Source organism: Sus scrofa, chromosome 6 (assembly GCF_054392235.1).
Source record: "Sus scrofa isolate SSC_HxYL_T2T_F1_AM1 chromosome 6, Sscrofa_HxYL_maternal_Yorkshire_Landrace_v2.0, whole genome shotgun sequence".
NCBI lineage: Eukaryota > Metazoa > Chordata > Mammalia > Artiodactyla > Suidae > Sus > Sus scrofa.
In genome coordinates, this window is record NC_139388.1 from 64,257,686 (window position 1) to 64,282,812 (window position 25,127).

The 25,127-nt window shown below is 40.1% G+C and overlaps 1 protein-coding gene across 1 annotated transcript; it reads left to right on the forward strand.

Moving 5' to 3' along the window:
* Window positions 1-768: 768 nt before the first annotated feature.
* Window positions 769-23,880, forward strand: LOC102167894 (vomeronasal type-1 receptor 4). The gene is made up of 2 exons (XM_005664868.3): window positions 769-2,184; window positions 23,490-23,880. Exon 1 carries the CDS (start codon window positions 772-774, stop codon window positions 1,771-1,773), a length of 1,002 nt encoding a protein of 333 aa, XP_005664925.3. The 5' UTR covers window positions 769-771; the 3' UTR covers window positions 1,774-2,184; window positions 23,490-23,880.
* The last annotated feature ends 1,247 nt before the right edge of the window (window positions 23,881-25,127 follow it).

Below are 25,127 nucleotides of genomic sequence, written 5' to 3' on the forward strand. Positions count from 1 at the left end.
TGGGGTTCACAGATGCAGACTATTGCTTTTGGAATGGATTAGCAATGAGATCCTGCTGTGTAGCACTGGGAACTATGTCTGGTCACTTGTGATGGAGTGTGATCATGTGAGAAAAAAGAATGGATGCATACATGTGTAACTGGGTCACCATGCTGTACAGTAGGAAAAAATATATTGGGGAAATAACAATTGATTACAATTTAAAAAATGTAATAGTTGGCATCTACCAACTCCCCACCCATCCCACTTCCTTCCCCTCCTCCTTGGCAATCACAAATCTGTTCTGCCTGCTCGGGGTCTGTTTCTGTTTTGTAGGTAGGATCATTTGTGCCCTATTTTAGACTCCACATATAAGTGGTATCCTAAGTACATGTCATTTATCATTTTCAAAATTTAACTTTATTGGAGTATAGTTGATTTACCAGGTTGTATTAGTTTCAGGTGTACAGCAATATAAATCAGTCATACACATAAATATATCATTTTCCCCCATGTTTCAAACTATTAAGTATTATAAAATGTTGAGTAGAGTTTCCTGTGCTCTACAGGAGTTTCTCGATAATCATGTAAGTACTTATAATTTAACACTTCTGATGGGTCAACAGACTTATTTCCTAAGTTCATGCTGCCTTGCATTCTAGTGAGGAGTCAGACTATAAAAGAAGCAGCGAATACAAAATAATGGAAAATGTGATCTGTGTCATGTGTGTGTTCTCCAGGTTAAGTCCCTCCTGTGGAATATGACAGTGTCTCCCTTTTCAGGAGAAGAAAATGTCCAGACTCCATGTACCAGGTTCTATAAGATTCTCCATGACCGTCCTGCCAGAACCTGCTCTTCCCTCCAGGCCCCCTGAAACCCTCTCCGTATCTGCTAAGAACGTCACCCTGAGAGCCCCATGGGAAATGGCTCTGAAAACCATCTTTCTGTTACAGATGGGGTTTGGGTCTCTGGCCAATGTTCTTCTCTTCTTCCACAGCATATCTCCACTTTTGTTTGGACACAAACAGAGACCCACAGACAAGATTCTCACCCACATTGTCACGGCCAATCTCCTCGTTCTTCTTTCCTCTGGGATGCCCCACACAATGGCAGCTTTTGTTTGGAGGAAACCCCTGTCCAGTCTTGGGTGTAAGTGTGTCTATTACCTACAGAGAGTGGCTCGCAGCACCACCCTGTGCTCCACCTGTGTCCTGAGCACCTGTCAGTTCTTCACTCTCATCCCCAGGAAAGTAGAGTGGATGATGCTCAGAAGAAGAGCCTCCAAGTTCATTGGTCCTTCCTGTTGCACCTGCTGGGTATTCGGGCTCTTATTGAATATCTATGTTCCTGTGAAGCTAACTGGACCACAGGATGTAGGAAATGATACGAACATCGAGGGGAAATGGTTCTGTTCATCCTCAAGTTCTTTTGCAGGCATTGTCATCCTATGGTCATTTCCTGATGCCGCGTTTCTTGGCGTCATGGTCTGGTCCAGCGGCTCCATGCTGCTTCTCCTGCACAGACACCACCAGAGGGTGCAGTATATTCATACTCCCACTGGCCACCAGCAATGCCCCCCAGAGACCAGAGCTGCCCACACCATCCTGATGCTGGTGGTCACCTTTGTCATCTTCTACGTGCTGGATTCCACTTTCACGTTTTATATCACTGCCTTTTTAGATTCTCGTCTATGGTTAATGCAGAGCTGTAATGTGTTGACTTCATGTTTTCCCAGTGTTTGCCCCTTCCTGCTGCTCCTTAGGAATCCTAGAAGTCCTAGGATCTGCTCTTGAATTGTCATAAGTCAAGGGTGAAGTGCTAAATATGTAGAAGTGCGCTTCAGTAATAATCAACATTACCCTATTAGGTAACTATTTTCTCTCTGTTTTACCTGTTTGTTACATAAAATCCACGATGGTCTTAGAAGCTCAGTTTTATAATGGTGCTGTATCGGGAGAGCTGACTGTAGATGAAATCGCGAGGTGAGAAAAGATTCATAACATTATTGATGGAATCAACTTCCCCTTCGAGTGGTACAGTTATCTGAAAGAATTCTCCTTTCTTCAGGAATAGTTGAAGTGTGGGCATGGCTGATACCTAACATATATTGGCAATAATCTAATGTTGGCTCAGATAAGTATTACTCCCTGTTGGCAAGAATTTTATTTCCTAAATGAAGACAACACATGTGGAAAGTCAAGAAGGTATTTTTCTACATTATCACGTATATTTATTTCTGTATTTCTCTAATACGTTGTAGTGTTACATAGAAAATCAGTGTTGTTCAGTGAGTTTCTTACTATTTCAGCTTTGCAGATTTTTAAAAATGTAATTGAACTTCAGTGGAGTTTATTGATTGGATGAAGAAGTATGAAGGAGGGAGAAGAAGCTGCCCTCTTTATAGTTTTCACTTGAATATTAAGTTTTCATCTTTGAATAACAGCAACTTGAGACTAAGTTTTTTTCCTTGCCCTATTTGCTTTTTTCTCTTTATTTTGACATTTTCCTTCCTTTGGGACAGTGTGGTATTTATTCATCTATTTATTTGTTATTAAAATACAGTTGATTTACAATATTAGTTTCCGTGTCCACTGCAGTGATTTACTATTTTTGAAGATCATATCCCATTTAACATTATTTTAAAATATTGATTATGTGCTTTACATTATATCTTTGATTCTTATTTTATTTTGTTTTTTCTTTTTACCTTTTATTATAATTTTTTAATACATGTATACATTCTTTTTTCTCACATTATCATGCTCCATCATAAGTGACTAGACAGAGTTCCCACTGCTACACAGCAGGATCTCATTGCTAATCCATTCCAAAGGCGATAGTTTGTATCTATTAACCCCAAGCTCCCCAACCACTCCACTCCCTCCCCCTCCTCCTTGGCAACCACGAGTCTATTCTCCAAGTCCATGATTTTCTTTTCTGTGGAAAGGTTCATTTGTGCCCTATATTAGATTCCAGATATGAGTGATAGCATATGCTGTTTGTCTTTCTGACTTGCTTCACTCAGTATGAGAGTTTCTAGTTCCATCCATGTTGCTCAAATGGCAATATTTTGTTCTTTTTTTATGGCTGAGTAGTATTCCATTGTGTATGTATACCACATATTCCTAATCCAATCATCTGTCCATGGACATTTGGGTTATTTCCATGTCTTGGCTATTGTGAATAGTGCTGCAATGAACATGCAGGTGCATGTGTCTGTTTTAAGGAAAGTTTTGTCTGGATATATGCCCAAGAGTGGGACTGCTGGATCATATGATAGTTCTATGTATGGTTTTCTAAGGTGCCTCCATACTGTTCTCCATAGTGGTTGTACCAGCTTACATTCCCACCAACAGTGCTGGAGGGTTCCCTTTTCTCTACACCCCATCCAGCATTTGTTATTTGTGAACTCATTCATGATGGCCATTCTGACTGGTGTGAGGTGGTACCTCAAAGTAGTTTTGATTTGCATTTCTCTAATAATCAGGGATGTTGAGCATTGTTTTGAGTGCTTGTTGGCCACCTGTATATCTTCCTTGGAGAAATGTCTGTTCAGATCTTTTGCCCATTTTTCCATTGGGTTTATGGCTTTTTTGCTGTTGAGTTGTAGAAGTTGCTTGTATATTTTAGAGATTAGGCCCTTGTCAGTTGTATCATTTGAAACTGTTTTCTCCCATTCTGTAAATTGTCTTTTTGGTTTATTTTTGGTTTCCTTTGCTGTGCGAAAGCTTGTCAGTTTGATTAGGTCCCATTGGTTTATTTTTGATTTTATTTCTGTTGCTTTGGGAGACTGACCTGAGAACACATTTGTTTTTTCTTTTTTTTTTTGTCTTTTTTTGCTATTTCTTTGGGCCACTCCTGCGGCATATGGAGGTTCCCAGGCTAGGGGTCGAATTGGAGCTGTAGCCACCGGCCTATGCCACAGCCACAGCAACACAGGATCCGAGCCGCGTCTGCAACCTACACCAGAGGTCACGGCAACGCCGGATCCTCAACCCACTGAGCAAGGGCAGGGACCAAACCCGCAACCTCATGGTTCCTAGTCAGATTCGTTAACCACTGTGCCACGATGGGAACTCCTGAGAACACATTTGTAATGCTGGTGTCAGAGAATGTTTTGCCTATGTTCTCTTCCAGGAGTTTGATGGTGTCTTGTCTTATGTTTATGTCCTTAAGCCATTTTGAGTTTATTTTCATGCATGGTGTGAGGGAGTGTTCTAGTTTCATTGACTTACATACAGCTGTCCAGGTTTCCCAGCAATTCTTGCTGAAAAGACTGTCATTTTCCCATTTTATATTCTTGCCTCTTTTGTCAAAGATTAATTGACCATAGGTGTCTGGGTTTATTCTGGGTTCTTTATTCTGTTCCATTGGTCTGTATGTCTGTTTTGGTATCAGTACCACACTGGCCTGTAGTGTTTCTGTAGAGAAATCAGCTGATAGCCTTATTTGGCGTTCCCTTATAATTAACGCTTTGCTTTTCTCTTGTTGCCTTTAGAATCCTCTCTTTAACTTTTGCCATTTTTTATTATAACATGTCTTGGTGTGCTCCTATTTGGGTTCAACTTGTTCAGGGGCCTTGGTGCTTCCTGTGTGTTGATGTTAGTATCCTTTAGATTTGGAAATTTTTCAGCATAATTCCTTCAAGTGTATTTTCAATCCCCTTTTGTTTTTCTTCTCCTTCTGGAGTTCCTATTATGTGTAGATTGGCCCACTTTATATTATCCCATAGGTCTCTTATATTGCTTTCGTGTTTTTTCATTTGATTTTGTGTCTGCTGTCCTGTTTGGGTGATTTCCATTATTCTGTCTCCCATGTCACTAATTCGTTCCTCTGCATTATTCATTCTGGCCTTGCTTGCCTTTAGCTCAGTTTGCATCTCTGCAAATGAATGTTCTAGTTTTCTTGGCTCCTTCTTATATTTTCTAGTTCCTTTCTGAGGGAATCTGCATTACTGTTCATATCCTCTCTTAAATCCTTCAGATTTGCACCATCTTCCTTTTGAACTCAAAGTCTGTCAGACTGCAGAGGTCTGTTTCATTGTTGACTGCTTTAGGTGAAGTCTCCTGGTGCTTTAACTGGGACTGGTTTCTGAGCTTTTTCATCTTGCTTGTGTTTTTCTTTTTCTGTGAGTTTGGGAGAGCTAACCTCTCGTTTGGCACAGTCCACAGTAGCCGGCAAGCAGCTTCCTGCAGGTGGGTTAGCCCAGAGCATGGTAGGCCTACGAAGGGCTTTCTGTGGGCGGGGGGAGGGGGGTGCTGGTCTGCAGGGAATGGCAGGTGGCTTCTGGCCATGGGGAGGAGGAGGCCGCGGAGGGCTGCGTGGCGGATGCTCCACGCTCTGCAAGCCGGTAGGGAAGTGCGCTCACTGGGGCGCAAGGAGTTTTCTATGGCGGCCAGCCCTTCCTCCTCTCCCCCCAACCCCCAACAGTGGTGCCTTGTCTCTCCTGCAGGTCAGGACCTTCTCCCGGGTTCCCTCTGTGGTGGCTTTCTACTCCCCAGCCCTTAGCCTACCGCTCCCTCGCCCATAGCACACTGCTCCTTAGCCCCTTAGGCTGTCTCCACTCTGCCAACCCCAGCCCTCTCCCAGGGACTGACCTCCAGAGCCTAAGTCTCAGCACCCAGCCCCCACTCGAGCATCTCAGGCTGTGGTGTCTGCGCCAGTGGTTCAGATGATGTGCGCATCTCTCACTCTGCTTTTCAGTTCTCAGACCTGCTGCCTCGCTTTTCTCTGCGTCTTGGAGGTCTCTCCGACCAGGCTGATCTTTCCGCTGGTTTGGTGGCTTTCCAGGGTGTGGGTTCCCTTTCTCCTTCACTAGCTCTCTGGAGGGCTAGTCCCATCCTGCTTCCTTTTCTCTCTCGCTCTGTTTCCTTTTGTTCTACCCCATTTTGTTCTTGCCCTTTTTGGAGGTTTAAGTTCTTCTGCCAGCATCCCGTTGATGTCCTGTGCCAGTCGTTTTACACGTAGATGTGTTTTTGGGAGGAGGTGAGCACGACCTCTTTGTCTTCCACCCTCTTGCCTCCTCCCCTGTTGTAAGTTTTATCTGTACCTTATTTTATACTTAATAGTTTGTACCTGCCTCTTAATCTCCTTCCATTGTTTTGTGCCCCCCCCCCCACTGGTAACCACTGGTTTGTTATCTGTATCTATGAGTTTTTAATGTTTTATTACATTCATTTTAAAGATTCCACGTATAAATGATAACACGGTATTTGTCTTTCTCTGTTTGACTTACTTTGCTGAGTGTAATACACTCCGGGCTCACGTGTGTTGTTGCAAACGGCAAAATTCCATTCTTTCTTCAGATGAGTGATCGTCCATGTTTTTATATTTACACCTTTATCCATTCATCTGTTGATGGACACATGGGTTGTTTCCTTGTCTGGGCTATTGTAAATGTGCTGCAGTAACCACTGGGGTGCATGTATCTTTTTGAGTTAGAGGTTTCCTTTTTCCTAGATGGATACCCAGGAATAGAATTCCTTGATCGTATGTCAACTCTGATTTTAGTTTTTGAGAACACTGCACACTGGTTTTCACAGTGGCTACGCCAAGTTTCACCCCATCAATAGTGTACCCATGTTCTCTTTTCTCCCCCTCCTCACCACCTTTTGCTGCATGCAGACGTTTTGATGACGGCCCTTGTAACAGGTGTGGGGCAATGGTTTTGATTCGCACTTCCCTGATGATTAGTGATGTTGGCACCTTTTCATGTTTCTGTTAGCAGACTGTGCGTCTTCTTTGGAAAAAAGTCTATTCAGTTCCTCTGCCTATTTTTTAATCAGATTGGTTTTGTGATTGTATGTATGACATATTTATTTATATATGTTTTTCTTTTTAGGGCAGCAGTTTGGGCACATGGAAGTTCCCAGGCTGGGGTTGAATTACAGCTACAGCTACTGGCCTACGCCACAGCCACAGTGTCTGCGACCTACATCACAGCTCATGGCAACGCTGGATCTGTAATCCACTGAGAGGGGCCAGGAATTGAACTCACATCCTCATGGATACCAGTCGGGTTCATTACCCCTGAGCTACGGCGGGAACTCCTTTTGGTTGTTTTTGTTTTTGCTATTGAGGTATATCTGTTCTTTGTATATTTTGGCTGTTTACTCTGTATCAGATATATAAGTTGCAAATATTTTCTCCCATTTCCTCTGTTGTCTTTTTTGTTTTTCTGCTTGTTTCTTTTGCTTTGGTGAAGCCTTTTGTTTGAGAGAGTCCCACTTGTTGATTTTTGCTTCTGTTGCTTTTGCTTTTGGTGTGAGATTCAAAAATTCGTCCCAAGACCTGTGTCAAAGAGATTACCACCTATGTTTTCTTCTAGCATTTTTTTGGTTATAAGTCTTACATTCAAGTCTTTTATCCATTTTGAGTTTGTTTTTGTGTACACTGTAAAATAGAGGTAAGGTTTCAGTCTTTTTCATGTAGCCATCCAGTTTTCTCAGCACCATTTATTGAAGATAATGCCGTTTCCCCATTGTATATTCCTGACACTTTGTCATAAATTAATTGACAATATATGAGTGGGTTTATTTCTGACCTGTCTCTTCTATTCTGTTGATCTATATGTCTGTTTTTATGCCAATATGATAATGTTTTAATTACTTTTACTTCGTGGGATGGTGTGAAATAGGGATGGGGGAGTGACTCCAGTTTGTTTTTCTTTCACAAGACTGCTTTGGCTACTGGAGGTATCTGGGGGTTCCAAATAAATGTTAGGATTATTTGTTTTATAACTGTAAAAATGCCATTGGAATTTTGATAGGAATTGCACTGAATCTGAATTATTTTCATTTTTTTCAGTAGTGAATGTTTCACTATTTTATCTTATTTGGAGATGCTTTAGATATTCAATGAATAGCCATCATTTAACTTATCTTGTACAACTTTAAAATTTCAAGTCACCGAAAAGATTTTAGAAAGCGTTCTTAAATAAACATACCGTAGAGTATGATTATTGCTGAAAACTGCATTTATAAATTTTTATCTTACATATCTTTAATTTTCTTTCTTGCTTTTTTCACCTGGAATTTCCCAGGCTAGGGGCCAAATCGGAGCTACAGCTGCCAGCCTACACCACAACCACAGATATGTGGCATATGAGCCATGCCTGTGACCTACACTACAGCTCACCAGCAATGCCAGATCTTTGAGCCACTGAGAGAGGCCAGGGATTGAACTCGTGTCCTCATGGATACCAGTTGGGTTTGTAACCTGCTGAGCCACAATGGGGACTCCTAATTTGCTTGTTATAAACAATGTTTAGATTACTCACAACAATTTCATGACACCAAACAACTAGCCGTCATCTTAAATTACCTTTCTTGCTGACAAATTATGTAGCAGAGACTACATAAGCTTATTTGACTTTAATTAACCTTGGCAGAAGAAAAGTATCCTAGTTAATCCTGATCACTTTAAAGACATGCCTGTTTTAATGAAATGTGAATTTGAAAAACATTTGGATTGGTTTCTATACTTGTGAGCATATACTTGATTTGTATGGATGTTTTTTAACTTACCTGTTTTTTTTTTCTTTTTCTTTTTTTATTAAAGTATAGTGGATTTAGAATGTTGTGCCAATTTCTGCTGTAGAGCAAAGTCACCCTGTCATGCATATGTACATTCCCCTTCTTATATTATTTTCCATCATGGTCTGTCCCAAGAGATCGGATAGAGTTCCCTGTGCTGTACAGTAGGCCCTCATTGCTTATCCACTCTAAATGTAGTAGTTGGCATCTCCTAACCCCAAACCCTCCATCCATCCTACTCCCTCCCTACTCCCCCTTGGAAACCATAAGTTTGTCCTCTGTATCTGTGAGTCTCTTTCTGCATTGTACATAGGTTCATTTCTGCCATATTTTATTTTTCATTTTTTTCTCATTGTTCATCTTTGTTGTTGATAAATATTTAAAAATTTTTAATTAAAAAAGTTAAAAAATAATTTTAATTATAGTTGATTTATTATGTTTATTATGTTCTATCAATTTCTGCTGTAAGGAAAAGTGACCCAGAAAGTGAATATATATATATATACACATATGTTTTTCTTTTTTTCTCATATTGTCTTCCATCGTGTTCTATCAGAAGTCATTAGATATAGCTCCCTGTGCCATACAGCAAGACCTCATTTTTTTATCCACTCTAAATGTATAGTTTGCATCTACCAACCCTGAACTCCCAGTCCATCCCACTCCCTCCCCCCTCCCCTTGGCAACCACAAGTCTATCCTCTATGTCTCTGAGTCTGAGTCTGTTTCTGATTTGTAGATAGGTTCATTTGTGCCATATTTTAGACTACACATATAAGTGATATTATATGGTATTAGTCTTTCTCTTTCTGACTTCAATTAGTATGAGACTATCTAGTTGCATCCATGTTGCTGCCAATGCCCTTACTTCATTCTTTTTTATGGCTAAGTAATAGTCCATTGCATATATGTTCCTCATCTTCTTAATCCATTCATCTGTTGTTGGACATTTAGTCTGTGTTCATGTCTTGGCTATTGTGACTAGTGCTACTATGAACATACAGGTACATGTATGTTTTTACAATTTTTATTTTTAAAATTTTAATCTTTTTAAAATTAAAGTATAGGTGGTTTACAATGTTCTGTCAATTTCTGCTATGGAGCAAAGTGATCCAGTCATATCTATATATGCATGTATCTTTTTGAATTGTAGTTTTGTCCAGATACATGCCCAGGAGTGGGATTGCTGGGTCATACGGTAGTTCTGTATTTAGTTTTCTAAGGAGTCTCTGTACCGTTTCCCATAGTTGTTGTACCGACTTACATTCCCATCAACAGTACAAGAGGCTTCCCTTTTCTCCACACCCTCTCCAGTGTTTGTTATTTGTGGACTTACTCATGATGGCCATTCTGACTGGTGTGAAGTGGTAGTTATTGTATTTTTAAATTTGCATTTCTCTAATAATTGGTGATGTTGAGTATTTTTCCATGTGCCTACTGGCCACCTGTATATCTTCTTTAGTGAAATGTGTATTTAGGTCTCCTGCCCATTTTTCAATTGGGTTGTTTCTTTTTTTGTTGTTGAATTTTATGAGTTTTTTTTGCTGTATTTTGAGGATTAAGCCTTTTTTGGTTGCATCATTTTCTATTATTTTCTCTCATTCTGTAAGTTGTCTTTTCATTTTTCAATTGTTTCCTTTGCTGTGCAAAGTCTTGTAAGTTTGATTAGGTTCCATTTGTTTATTTTTGTTTTTGTTTCGATTGACTTGAGAGACTGACCTAAGAAAATATTTGTAAGATTGATGTCAGAGAATATTTTGCCTGTGTTCTCTTCCAGGAGTTTTATGGTGTCTTGTCTTATGTTTAAGTCTTTGAGCCATTTTGAATTTATTTTTGTGCATGGTGTGAGGGTGTATTCTAGTTTCATTGATTTGCATGCAGTTGTGCAGTTTTCCCAGCACCACTTACCAAAGAGACTTTTCCCCCATTTTATATTCTTGCCTCCTTTGTCAGAGATTAAATGACTATAGGTGTCTGGGTTTATTTCTGGGCTCTCTATTCTGTTCTGTTTATCCAATGCCTTTTTTTTATACCAGTACCATTCTGTCTTGATTACTATAGCTTTGTCGTATTGTCTGAAGTCTGGATTTATTTTTTTCCTTAGGATTTCTTTGGCAATTCCGCGTCTTTTGTGGCTCCAAGTAAATTTAAGGATTGTTCATTCCCGTTCTATGGAAAACCTCGTGGGTAGTTTGACAGGGATCACATTGAATTGGGTAGTGTGTCCATGTAACAATATTAATTCTCCAATCCAGGAACATGGAATATCTTTCCATTTCTTTGAGCCCTCTTTAATTTCCTTGATTAATGTTTTGTATTTCTCAATGTATATGTCTTTTACTTCCTTGGTTAGGTTTATTTATAGGTATTTAATTTTTTGGGAGCAATTTTTAAAAGTATTATTTTTTAATAATCCTTTTCTAATATTTCATTGTTAGTATATAGAAATGTAACCTATTTCTGAATGTTAAGCTTGTATCCTGCTACTTTGCTGAATTCTTTGATCAGTTTGAGTAGTTTTTGTGTGGAGTCCTTAGGGTTTTCTGTATACAGTATCATGTCATCTGCATACAGTGACAATTTTACCTCTTCTCTTCCAGTTTGGATACTTTTTATTTCTTTTGTGTGTCTGATTGATGTGACTAGGACTTCCAATACTACGTTGAATAAAAGTCGTGAGGGTGGGTATCCTTGTCTTGTTCCAGATTTTAGTGGGAAGACTTTCAGCTTTTCTCTGTTGAGTATGATATTGTCTGTGGTTTTGTCATGAGTGGCTTTTATTTTGTTAAGATACATTCCCTCTATACCCACTTTGGTAAGAGTTTTTAATCATGAATGGATGTTGGATTTTGTTAAATTCTTTTTCCGCATTGAGGTGATAATGTGGTTTTTGACTTTTCTTTTGTTAATGTGGTATATGAGGTTGATTGATTTGTGTATGTTGAACCATCCTTGTGAAATTGGGATGAATCCCACTTTGTTGTGGTGTATGATCTTTTTTATGTGTTGTTGGATTCGGTTGGGTAGAATTTTGTTGAGAATTTCTGCCTCTATATTCGTCAAAGATATTGGTCTATAATTTTCTTTTTTTGGTAGTATCTTTTTCTGGTTTTGTTATTAGGGTGATGGTGGCTTCATTGGGAGTGTTCATTCTTCAACCTTTTGGAAAAGTTTAAGGATGGGTACAAGTTCCTCTTTGTATGTTTGGTAGAATTTGTCTGTGAAGTCATCTGGTCCTTGACTTTTGTTTGTAGGGAGTGTTTTTATGACACTCAATTTCACTTCTAGTGATCGGTCTGTTCAGTTGATCTCTTTCTTTATTCAGTTTTGGAAGGCTGTAAGTCACTGGAAAGTTGTCCTTTTCTTCTAGGTGATCAAATTTGATGTCATATAATTGTTTATAGTATTCTCTTATGGTTTTTTGTATTTCTGCAGTATCCATTGAGATTTCTCCATTTTCATTTTTTACTATGTTTGTTTGAGATCTTTCTTTCCTCTGCCAGGTGAATCTGGCTGGGGGTTAGTCAATTTTGTTTACATTTTCAAAGAAACAGCTCTTGGTTTTATTGATTTTTTTCTATCGTTTTATGAATCTCTATTTTATTGATTTCCTCTCTGATTTTATGATTTCCTTCCTTCTGTTGAATTTAGGTTTTGTTTGTTCTTCTTTTTCTAATTCATTTAGGTGGTGGGTTAAGTTGTCAATTTGAGATTATTCTTATTTTTTGGGAAAGGCCTGTATCGCTTTGAACTTCCCTCTAAGAATTGCTTTTGCAGCATCCCATAGATTTTTAAATGCCTGTTTCATTTTCATTTGTCTCAAGGTATTTTTTTTTCTTTCTTTTTTTTTTTTATTTTCCCACTGCACAGCAAGGGGGTCAGGTTATCCTTAGATGTATACATTGCAATTACAATTTTTTCCTCCACCCTTTCTTCTGTTGCAACATGAGTATCTAGACATAGTTCTCAATGCTATTCAGCAGGATCTCCTTGTAAATCTACTCTAGGTTGTGTCTGATAAGCCCGAGCTCCCGATCCCTCCCACTCCCTCCCTCTCCCATCAGGCAGCCACAAGTCTCTTCTCCAAGTCCATGATTTTCTTTTCTGAGGAGATGTTCATTTGTGCTGGATATTAGATTTCAGTTATGAGTGACATCATATGGTATTTGTCTTTGTCTTTCTGGCTCATTTCACTCAGTATGAGATTCTCTAGTTCCATCCATGTTGCTGCAAATGGCATGATGTCATCCTTTTTTATGGCTGAGTAGTATTCCATTGTGTATATATACCACATCTTCCGAATCCAATCATCTGTTGATGGACATTTGGGTTGTTTCCATGTCCTGGCTATTGTGAATAGTGCTGCAATGAACATGCGGGTGCATGTGTCTCTTTTAAGTAGAGCTTTGTCTGGATAGATGCCCAAGAGTGGGATTGCAGGGTCATATGGAAGTTCTATGTATAGATTTCTAAGGTATCTCCAAACTGTTCTCCATAGTGGCTGTACCAGTTTACATTCCCACCAGCAGTGCAGGAGGGTTCCCTTTTCTCCACAGCCCCTCCAGCACTTGTTATTTGTGGATTTATTAATGATGGCCATTCTGACTGGTGTGAGGTGGTATCTCATGGTAGTTTTGATTTGCATTTCTCTTATAATCAGCGATGTTGAGCATTTTTTCATGTGTTTGTTGGCCATCTGTATATCTTCTTTGGAGAAATGTCTATTCAGGTCTTTTGCCCATTTTTCCATTGATTGATTGGTTTTTTTGCTGTTGAGTTGTATAAGTTGCTTATATATTCTAGAGATTAAGCCCTTGTTGGTTGCATCATTTGAAACTGTTTTCTCCCATTCTGTAAGTTGTCTTTTTGTTTTCTTTTGGGTTTCCTTTGCTGTGCAAAAGCTTTTCAGTTTGATGAGGTCCCATGGGTTTATTTTTGCTCTAATTTCTATTGCTTTGGGAGACTGACCTGAGAAAATGTTCATGATGTTGATGTCAGAGAGTGTTTTGCCTATGTTTTCTTCTAGGAGTTTGATGGTGTCCTGTCGTATATTTAAGTCTTTGAGCCATTTGGAGTTTATTTTTGTGCATGGTGTGAGGGTGTGTTCTAGTTTCATTGCTTTGCATACAGCTGTCCAGGTTTCCCAGCAATGCTTGCTGAATAGACTTTCCTTTTCCCATTTGATGTTCTTGCCTCCCTTGTCAAAGATGAATTGACCATAGGTGTCAGGGTTTATTTCCGGATTCTGTATTCTGTTCCATTGGTCTGTCTGTCTGTTTTGATACCAGTACCACACTGTTTTGATGACTGTGGCTTTGTAGTATTTCTTGAAGTCTGGGAGAGTGATGCCTCCTGCTTGGTTTTTGTTTCTCAGGATTGCTTTGGCGATTCTGGGTCTTTTGTTGTTCCATATAAATGTTTGGATTGTTTGTTCTAGTTCTGTGAACAATGTCATGGGTAATTTGATAGGGATTGCATTGAATCTGTAGATTGCTTTGGGTAGGATGGCCATTTTCACAATATTGATTTTTCCAATCCAGGAACATGGAATATCTTTCCATTTCTTTACATCTTCTTTGATTTCTTTGATTAAAGTTTTATAGTTCTCGGCATATAGGTCCTTTACCTCTTTGGTCAGGTGTATTTGATTTTGTGAGGTGCAATTTTACAAGGTATCATTTTTTTGTATTCCTTTTCTAATGTTTCATTGCTGGTATACAGAAATGCAACTGACTTCTGAATGTTAATCTTATATCCTGCCACTTTGCTGAATTTATTAATCAGTTCAAGTAGTTTTGGGGTTGAGTCCTTAGGGTTTTCTAGGTATAGTATCATATCATCTGCATACAGTGACAGTTTGATCTCTTCTCTTCCTATATGGGTGCCTTTTATTTCTTTTGTTTGTCTAATTGCTGTGGGTAAGACTTCCAAAACGATGTTGAAGAGCAGTGGTGAGAGTGGGCATCCCTGTCTTGTTCCAGATTTGAGTGAGAAGGCTTTCAGTTTTTCCCCATTGAGGATTATATTTGCTGTGGGATTATCATAAATGGCTTTGATTATATTCAGGAATGTTCCCTCTATACCCACTTTGGCGAGGGTCTTGATCATGAATGGATGTTGGACTTTGTCAAATGCTTTTTCTGCGTCTATTGAGATGATCATATGATTTTTGACTTTTTTTTTTTGTTAATGTGGTGTATGATGCTGATTGATTTGCATATGTTGAACCATCCTTGTGAACCTGGGATGAACCCAACCTGGTCATGGTGTATGATCTTTTTGATATGTTGTTGGATTCGGTTGGCTAAGATTTTGTTGAGCATTTTTGCATCTATATTCATCAATGATATTGGGCGATAGTTTTCTTTTTTGGTGGTATCTCTGTCTGGTTTTGGAATGAGGGTGATGGTGGCCTCATAGAATGTCTTTGGGAGTATTCCTTCTTCTTCAACCTTTTGAAAGAGTTTAAGGAGGATGGGCACCAATTCCTCTTTATATGTTTGATAAAATTCACCTGTGAAGCCATCTGGTCCTGGACTTTTATTTGTAGGGAGTGATTTTATGTCCTCTTCAATTTCATTTCTAGTGATGGGTCTGTTCAGTTGGTCTGTTTCTGCTTGATTCAGTTTTGGCAGGCTGTAAGATTCTAGAAAATTGTCCATTTCTTCCAGATTGTCAAACTTGTTGCCATACAGTTGTTCATAGTATTCTCTTATGGTTTTTTGTATTTCTGCTGTATCCGTTGTGATTTCTCCTTTTTCATTTATACTTTTGGTTATTTGGGTTCTTTCTCTCCTCTTTTTAGTGAGTCTGGCCAGGGGTTTGTCAATTTTGTTCACCTTTTCAAAGAACCAGCTCTTGGTTTTAGTAATTTTCTCTATTGTTTTTTATTGATTTCTTCTTTGATCTTTATGATTTCCTTCCTTCTGCTGACTTTAGGACTTTTTTGTTCTTCTTTTTCTAATTCGTTTAGGTGGAGGGTTAAGTTGTCAATTTGGGATCTTTCTTCTTTTTTGAGAAAGGCCTGGATTGCTATAAATTTCCCTCTGAGCACTGCTTTCGCAGCATCCCATAGATTTTGAGAGGTTGTGTCTTCATTATCATTTGTTTCAAGGTAGTTTTTAATTTCCTTCTTGATTTCCTCATTGACCCATTGATTTTTTAGTAGCATGTTGTTTAGTCTCCATGGAGTAGGTTTTTTCTCTTTCCTTTTCCCATGGTTGATTTGTAATTTCATGGAGTTGTGGTCAGAGAAGATACTTGAGATAATTTCTACACTCCTAAATTTATTGAGATTCGCTTTGTGTCCCAATATGTGGTCGATTCTTGAGAATGTTCCATGAGCATTTGAGAAGACTGTGTATTCTGCTTTTTTTGGATGTAGTGTCCTGAAGATGTCAATAAGTCTAACTTTTCTATTGTTTCCTTTAGGATCTCTGTTGCTTTATTGGTTTTCTGTCTAGAGGATCTGTCCATTGATGTGAGGGGGGTATTTAGGTCTCCTACTATGATTGTATTCTCATCAATATCTCCCTTTATGTCTGTTAATATTTGTTGTATGTATCTGGGTGCTCCTATGTTTGGGGCATATATGTTGATGATAGTAACATCCTCTCCTTGGATGGATCCCTTAATCATTAAATAGTGTCCTTCTTTGTCTTTCTTTATGTCTTTTGTTTTAAAGTCTATTTTGTCTGATATGAGTGTTGCAACACCTGCTTTTCTGTCATGTCTATTGGTGTGAAATATTTTTCCCCACCCTTTCACTTTCAATCTATATGTATCTTTTGTCCTAAGGTGAGTTTCTTGTAGGCAGGATATTTATTTTATTTTTTTATTTTTATTTTTTATTTTTTATTTTTTTTATTTTCCCACTGTACAGCAAGGGGGTCAGGTTATCCTTACATGTATACATTGCAATTACTGTTTTCCCCCCACCCTTTCTTCTGTTGCAACATGAGTATCTAGACATAGTTCTCAGTGCTATTCAGCGGGATCTCCTTGTAAATCTATTCTAGGTTGTGTCTGATAAGCCCAAGCTCCCGATCCCTCCCACTCCCTCCCCCTCCCATCAGGCAGTCACAAGTCTCTTCTCCAAGTCCATGATTTTCTTTTCTGAGGAGATGTTCATTTGTACTGGATATTAGATTTCAGTTATAAGTGATATCATATGGTATTTGTCTTTGTCTTTCTGGCTCATTTCACTCAGTATGAGATTCTCTAGTTCCATCCATGTTGCTGCAAATGGCATGATGTCATCCTTTTTTATGGCTGAGTAGTATTCCATTGTGTATATATACCACATCTTCCGAATCCAATCATCTGTTGATGGACATTTGGGTTGTTTCCATGTCCTGGCTATTGTGAATAGTGCTGCAATGAACATGCGGGTGCATGTGTCTCTTTTAAGTAGAGCTTTGTCCGGATAGATCAGGCAGCATATTTAAGGTTTTTGCCTTTTTATCCACTCAGCCACTCTGTGTCTTTTGATTGGGGCATTTAGTCCATTGACATTTAAGGTGATAATTGATAGATGATTATTTATTGCCATTTTAACCTTGTGTTCTCAGTTGATGCTATGGTTCTCCATTCTTCCTTTTTTTTTTTTTTTTTGGTTGGATGGTTTCCTGTTATTATCTGCTTGAGTGTTATTTTTTTTTTTCATTTTTTGCAAATGCAATATTTGGTTTTGGCTTGTGGTTGCCCTGTTTTTTAAGTATGCTAACCCCTTCCCATCATTGTGTGTTTTAGCCTGATGGTCCTTTAGGTTCAAACACTTCATTACTATATTAAAATTAAGAAGGGAGACATACATAGAAACAAAAGGGTTATTTACCTCCTAACATCCCTTGCCCACATTTTATGGTTTTGATGACTCTTTTTTATTTTTTTCTTTTAAATTTTATTTTGTTTGAAGCATGTTCATGATTAAGTCTGTATGCTGGCTTATTTGAGTGACTGCTCTCTGATTGCGGTTTCCTCAGTCCTAGTTCTTCCTCTTCTTCTTTTTTTTTTTTCTTTTCTTTTTTCTTCCCTTTCCTTCCTTTCTTTTTGGTTTAGAGAAGCCCTTTCAATATTTCCTTTAACCTGGGTTTTGTGTTGCTGTATTCTTTAAGTTTTTGTTTGTTGGGAAAAATTTTTATTTCCCCTTCTATTTTAAATGATATTCTTGCTGGATAGAGTATTCTAGGTTGCATATTTTTTCCTTTGAGCACTTTAAATATCTCTTGCCATTCCCTCCTGGCCTGTAGTCTTTCTGTAGAGAAATCAGCTGATATTCTTATGGGGGTTCCCTTGTAGGTAACATTCTGTTTTTCTCTTGCTGCCTTTAGGATCCTCTCTTTATCACTAACTTTTGCCATTTTTATTATGATGTGTCTTGGTGTGGGTCTGTTTGGGTTCAGTTTGTTTGGGGCCCTCTGTGCTTCTTGTATCTTGAACCCAGTATCCTTTAGATTTGGGAAGTTTGCAGCGATAATTTCTTCAAATATATTTTCCATCCCCTTATCTTTTTCTACTCCTTCTGGAATTCCTATTATGCGTAGATTGGCCCGCTTTATATTATCCCATAGGTCTCTTATATTGCTTTCCAGTTTTTTGATTCGGTTTTCTGTCTGTTGACCAGATTGAGTGATTTCCATTATTCTATCTTCCATATCACGGATTCGTTCTTCTGCATTATTCATTCTGGTTTTTACTGCCCCTAGTTCAGTTTGCATCTCTGCAAATGAATGTTCTAGTTTTTCTTGGCTCCTCCTTATATTTTCTAGTTCCTCTCTGAGGGTATCTGCATTACTGTTCATATCTTCTCTTAATTCCTTCAGTATTTTCACTATTTCTCTTTTGAACTCCAGGTCTGTCTGACTGCAGAGATCTGTTTCATTGTTGACTGTTTTAGGTGAGTTCTCCTGTTGGTTTGACTGGGGGTGGTTTCTCAGCTTCTTCATCTTGCTTGTTGTTTTCTTTCTCCTGAGGGAGTTGTACTCTCCGTTATCGGGCAGTGTTTGCCTTGTCACTGCCGTGGAATATTTCCTGAGGGCTGGCGTTGTTGGTCAATCTTTTTTGAGGCAGTGTGGCTTTTCTGGAGTGTTGATGGGGCTAACAGTGTTTCTTTGAAGCAAAGGAGGACTTCCTGAGGGCAGACAGGACTGGGAGGTCCACACCACGATGGTAGCAGATTTCACTTGGCCATGCAGAGCTTGCTCTGGTGGTGTTTTTAGGCTGTGGGGTTCTTGCAGGGGGTTGGTGGTGTTGGGCAGCTGCTTTTTAGGGGTGCATCACCCCCTGGGGGCTGGAGCAGCTATCTGGGTCACTGAGAACCTAAGAGGCTCTTCCCTAGGGCAGCCCAACTCAGAAGGACAGCCTGAGAATGTAGGTGGATCTTTTCACAGTCTGGCCGAGCTTGTTGCAGCTTTTCTGGGCTGCAGGGGCTCTTCCAGGGGGCTGGTGTTGCTGAGCAGTTATTTCACGGGAGTGGGGCACCCCCTGGGGGCTTGGGCGGGTAGCAGGGCCGTTGGAGACCCAAGAGGCTCCTCTCCAGGGCAGCCCAACTCAGAAAAACCGTCTGAAATCTTTTCCCGACTCGGCCAGGCTTGTTGCCGCTTTTCTGGGCTGCAGGGGGTCCTGCCTGGAGCTGGCAGTCCTATGCAGCTGGTCCACTAGGTCTCAGCACCCACTGGGGGCTTGGGCGGGTAGCAAGGCCCTTGGAGACCCAAGAGGCTCCTCCCCGGGGCAGCCCGTCTCAGAAAAACTGTCGGAGAATTAGGCCGATCTATTCACGGCCTGGCTAGGCTTGTTCTAGCTTTTCTGGGCTGCAGGCCTTTTCTAGGGGGCTGGTGGTGTTTGGTGCTGCTCTGCGGAAGTGTAGCCCCTCCAAAGGGCAAGCAGGCCTGTGCAGGGACAGCCCCTGCGGTGGTAGGCTTCAGGCAATTGTTGAGGCCAGCCCTCCTGGATGGCAGGCAGCCCCAGGTTCAGCGAGAGTGTAGGGGGTGGTGGGGGTGGGGGGAGGGAATGCACTGGGAAGCACAGCTTTTTGCTAGCTAGCGGGCCTGTAAGCTTGCTGTGGCATGGGGGGTATTCTATGGGGACCCACCCCTTCTTCTCTCCCCTCCCCAGCACGGGCGCAGACCAGGCTCTTCTCCCAGGTTCCCTCTGATGCGGCTTTCCACTTCCCCGCTCCTAGAGTATTGCTCCCTTCCTCTGCGACAGCTTTGTTTTCTAGTCTCCCAGGCAGTCTCTGCCCCGTCAAATGGTTTCTAGACCTCCCAAGCAGTTTCCGCTCTGCCCCGCCCCCCTAGCCCGGGGACTAATCTCTGGAGCCGAGGTCTCGGTGCCCAGCCCCCACCCAGGCGGCGCCCCCCGTCCCCCTCTCGGGGACTAACCTTCGGCGGCGATGTCTCGGTGCCCAGCCCCCACCCAGGCATCTCAATTTTTGGTGACTGTGCCCGTAGTTCAGATGGTCCGTTGGGTTCTTGATCGGCTTTTCCGTACTCCAACTTACTCCTATACTCTTCTCTGCATCTGGAGATTCCTCCGGTTTGTTTGATCTTTCGCCCAGTAGGTGACTTTCCAGGGTGCGGGATCCCTTTCTCCTCCGCAGTTCCCTTTCGGGAGTGCCCGTCCTGCTCGGATTCACCTTCTCTCACTCTCCTCTTTTCTCCTGTTCTGCCCAGTAATGTCACGAACTTCTAGCCGTTATTGGAGTTTAGGTTCCTCTGCCAGTGATTGGTTGCTGTTCTGTGCGAGTCATTTATTCTGTAGATGTGCTTTTTTTGTTGTGTTTGTGGGAAAGGGCGAGCGTGTCTCCCTACTCCTCCGCCATCTTGTCCTCTTCCTCAAGGTATTTTTTTTTTTTTTGCTATCTCTTGGGCCGCTCCCGCGGCATATGGAGGTTCCCAGGCTAGGGGTCCAATCGGAGCTGTAGCCACCACCCTACGCCAGAGCCACAGCAACGCGGGATCCGAGCCGCGTCTGCGACCTACACCACAGCTCACGGCAACGCCGGATCGTTAACCCACTGAGCAAGGGCAGGGATCGAACCCGCAACCTCATGGTTCTTAGTCGGATTCGTTAACCACTGCACCACGACGGGAACTCCTCAAGGTATTTTTTAATATCTTTGTGATTTCCTCGTTAACCCAATTTGTTTTTTAGTAGCACTTTTTTTTTGGTCTCCATGTAGATAGTTTTTTTTTCCTCATTTCTTTTCCTGTGGTTGATTTCTAGTTTCATGCCATTGTAGTCAGAGAAGATACTTGAAATAATTTCTAGACTCTTAAATTTGTTGAGGTTAATTTTGTGCCACACAACATGGTCATTCCTTGAGAATATTACATGTGCACTTGAAAAGAATGTATATTGTTATTTTTTTTTAGATGTAATGTCCTGAAAATGTTACTTAAGTCTGACTTTTCTATTGTGTCCTTTAGGATCTCTGTTGCCTTATTGATTTTCTGCCTGGAGGATCTGTCCATTGATGTGAGCGGGGTGTTAAAGTCTCCTATTATTATTGTATTCCCATCAGTTTCTCCTTTTACGTCTGTTAGTATTTGTTATATGTATCTGGGTGCTCCTATATTGGGGGCATATATATTGATGGGTATAATGGTCTTTTCTTGAATAGATCCTTTCATCATTAAATGGTGTCCTTCTTTGTCTTTCTTTCTGGCCTTCATTTTAAAGTCTATTTGGTCTGATATGAGTATTGCAACCCCTGCTTTCCTGTCTTTTCCATTCACGTGAACTATGTTTTCCCATCCCCTCACTTTCAGTTTTTATGTGCCCTTTGCCCTAAGGTGGGTCTCTTGCAGACAGCATATTGTAGGCTCTTGCTTTTTTTATCCCGTCTGCTGCTGTGTTTTGATTGGAGCATTCAGTCCATTGACATTTAAGGTGATTATTACTAGATGTTTGTTTATTGCCATTTTAAACCTTGTCTTCCAGTTGATTCTATTTTTCTCCTTTGTTCTTTCTTTTCTTTTTGGGTTGTTGATTTATTTTATGCTTGTGTACTTTTGTTTTTAGTTTTTGTGGTTATAATGTTTGATTTTGATTTGTGATGGTCTGTCAATTTCAGCTGCGCAGCAAAATGACACAGCCATACACACACATGTGAGTTCTTTTTCACGCATTACTTTCCGTCACGTTCCATCACAAGTGACTCGATATAGTCCCCTGTGCTGTACACCAGGATCTCATTGCTCATCACTCCAAATGCAATAGTTTGCATCTACTAACCTGAAAATCCAAGTCCATCAAACTCCCTCCCCCACCCCCATGGCATCCACACGTCTGTTCTCTAAGTCCATGAGGTTTGTTTGTTTCTATTTGCGCCATATATTAGATTCCAGATGTAAGTGATATCATATGGTGTTTGTCTTTCTCTTTCTGACTTAGTTCACCTAGTATGAGAATCTTTAGTTCCATCCACGATGCTGCAAGTGCATTATTTTGTTCTTTTTAATGGCCGAGTAGTATTCCATTGTGTATATGGGCCGCATCTTCTTAGTCTGTTGATTAGTTAATGGACATTTAGGTTGTTTCCATCTCTTGGCTCTAATGAATAATGCTGTAATGAATATAGGGGTGCATGTATCTTTTTTTTGTCTTTTTGTATTTTTAGGGCCGCACCCACCTCACATGGAGGTTTCCAGGCTAGGGGTCAAATTGGAGCTGTAGCTGCCAGAGTATACCAGAGCCACAGCAACACAGGATCCAAGCCATGTCTGCGACCTACACCACAGCTCACGGCAATGCCGGATCCTTAACCCACTGAGTGAGGCCAGGGATCAAACCCACAACCTCATAGTTCCTAGTTGGATTCGTTTCCGCTGTGCCAAGATGGGAATTATGCATGCATGTATCTTTTTCAATGAAAGTTTCATCCAGATATATGCTCAGGAGTGGGATTTCTGGGTGATGTGTTATTTCTTTGTTAGGTTTCCTGAGGTACCTCCATACTGCTTTCCATAGTGGTTGTACCAATTTACATTCCCACCAATGGTGAGAATGTACCCTTTTCTCCACATCCTCGCCAGCATTTGTTCTTTGTTGACTTGTGAGGTGATAACCTCATTGAAGTTTTCATTTGCATTTCTCTAATAATTAGAGACGTTGAGAATTTTTTTATGTGCCTGTTGGTCATCTGTATATATTCTTTGGAGAAATATCTGTTCAGGTCTTCTGCCCATTTTTTTGGACTGGGTTGTTGGTTTTCTTGCTGTTGAGTTGTATGAGTTGTTTGTATATTTTAGAGATCAAGTCCTCGTCAGTTGTATCATTTGTAACAATTTTCTTCCATTCCATTGTTTGTCTTTTTGTTTGTTTTTTGCAATTTACATTACTTTGCAAAGCTTGTAAGTTTGATTATGTCCCATTTGTTTATTTTTGTTTTTTATTTCTATTGTCTTGGGAGACTGACCTAAGGAAACACTTGTATGATTGATGTCAGAGAATGTGTTGCCTACATTCTCTTCTAGGAGTTGGATGGTATCTTGACTTACACTTAAGTCTTTAAGCCACTTTGAGTTTATTTTTGTGCATGGTGTGAGGGTGCATTCTAGTTTCATTGATTTACATGCAGCTGTCCAGTTTTCCCAGCACTACTTGCTGAAGAGACTGTCTCTTTCCCATTTTATATTCTTGCCTCCTTTGTTGAAGACTAATTGACCATAGGTGTCTGGTTTTATTTCTGGGTTCTTCAATGTGTTCCATTGGTCTATATCTGTTTTTGTACCAGTATCATACCGTCTTGATTACTATAGCTTTGTAATACTTTCTGAAGTATGGGAGAGTTGTTTTTTGTTCCTCAGCATTGCTTTGGGAATTCTGGGTCTTTTAGGGTTTTGTATAAGTTGTTGGATTGTTTATTCTATTTCTTTGGATAATGCCCTAATAATTTGATAGGTATTGCGTTGGATTTGTGGATTGCCTTGGGTAATAGTCATTTTGACTTGATTTTTTTCTCTTTTTTTTTAGGGTCTCAGCCATGGCATATGGAAGTTACCAGGATAGGGGTTGAATGGGAGATACAGCTGTCATCCTATGCCACAGCCACAGCAACATGGGATCCAAGCTGCCTCTGTGACCTACACCACAGCTCATGGCATTGCCAGATCCTTAACCCAATCAGAGAGGCCAGGAATCAAACCTGCACCCTCTTGGATACTAGTCAGATTAGTTTCTGCTTGGCCACAACTGGAACCCCTTGTTGATAGTTTTTAGAGCTATGGAAGATGGGATTGTTTCCTTTATTCCTCTCTCTGATCTTTCTTTGTTAGGAAATAAATTTTGTTCATGAATAAGTTTTTGTGCTGTTGGCCGTGCATTCAATGTTAAGAAATAAAAATTGCCCCTTGGCAACCACACATCTGTTCTATGTGCCTGTGAATCTGTTTCTGTTTTGTAGATAGGTTCATTTGTTCCATATTTTAGATTCCACATATAAGTGATACCATATGGTATTTGTCTTTCTCTTTCTGACTTACGTTACTTAATAGAGCAAAATACAGCAAATAATGAATATTGATTGTACCTGTTTAAAAACTTGAGAGAAATCACCTTGGTGCCTTTTGTAGATACAGATCAAGAACTACCATTTTGATGTCTTTTCTGGTCTTGGTCTATTTTTGTATCCTACTGGCTCAATTTTAGTAACTTACATTTTCTTAAAAAGTGCCCAATTCACCTGATATTTGTTTACTAGCATTCTTTTAAAAAATATTTATTCCCATGAGATGCTTTTAGTTCTTATTCAGTCTTTTGAAATGTTTTCAATTGTAGTAAAATAGACATACCATGAAATTTTTAAGGTACATTTTGGGTATACCATTCCATGGTATTAAAAATATTCATATTGCAATATAATCACTATCATCCATGTCCAGTGTATTTTGTCTTGTAAAACTGAAACTCTGTACCTGTGAAGCAATAACTGGGTGTATCATCTAGTCCCAGGTCCTGGAAACCACCGTTCTTTGTCTTCATGAATGAGACTCCTCCAAGCATCTATATAAGTGGGATTAGCGAGTACATTTTTTGAGACTGGGTTTATTTCACTTAGCCAAATAGCAACGTTCACACATTTTTAGCACGTGTAAATATTTCCTTCCTGTTTAAAGTTGATAATATTGTATTTCTGGAGTATATCCCACTTTACAACTACTTCTTCAAGACTGCTTTTAATTCCCTCAGGTTTATACCGAAAAGTAGGATTACTGGATCACGTGGTAATTCAACCCGTAATAGTTTAGGAATTTCCATAGTGTTGTTACAGCAGTTATCCCCACTCCAGTCCCACAACAATACACAAAGTTTAAATTTTCCCACATCTTCACTAACCCATTCTTTTCCAGGCTGTGTGTGTGTGGGGGGCGGGGGGTGTGACTTGGAATCTCATGATAGTTTTGAATTGCATTTACATACCGATATCGTGATGGCCAGCCTGTTTTAATGTGCTTATTGACCACTTGTATATCATTTTTGGAATATTATGTATTAAAACCTTATATGTATTTTTTGGCCTTGCCCATAGTGTGGTGAAGTTCCTGGACTAGAAGCTGAACCCATGCCAAAACAGTGACAATGCCAGATCTTTAACCTTCTGTGACACAAAGG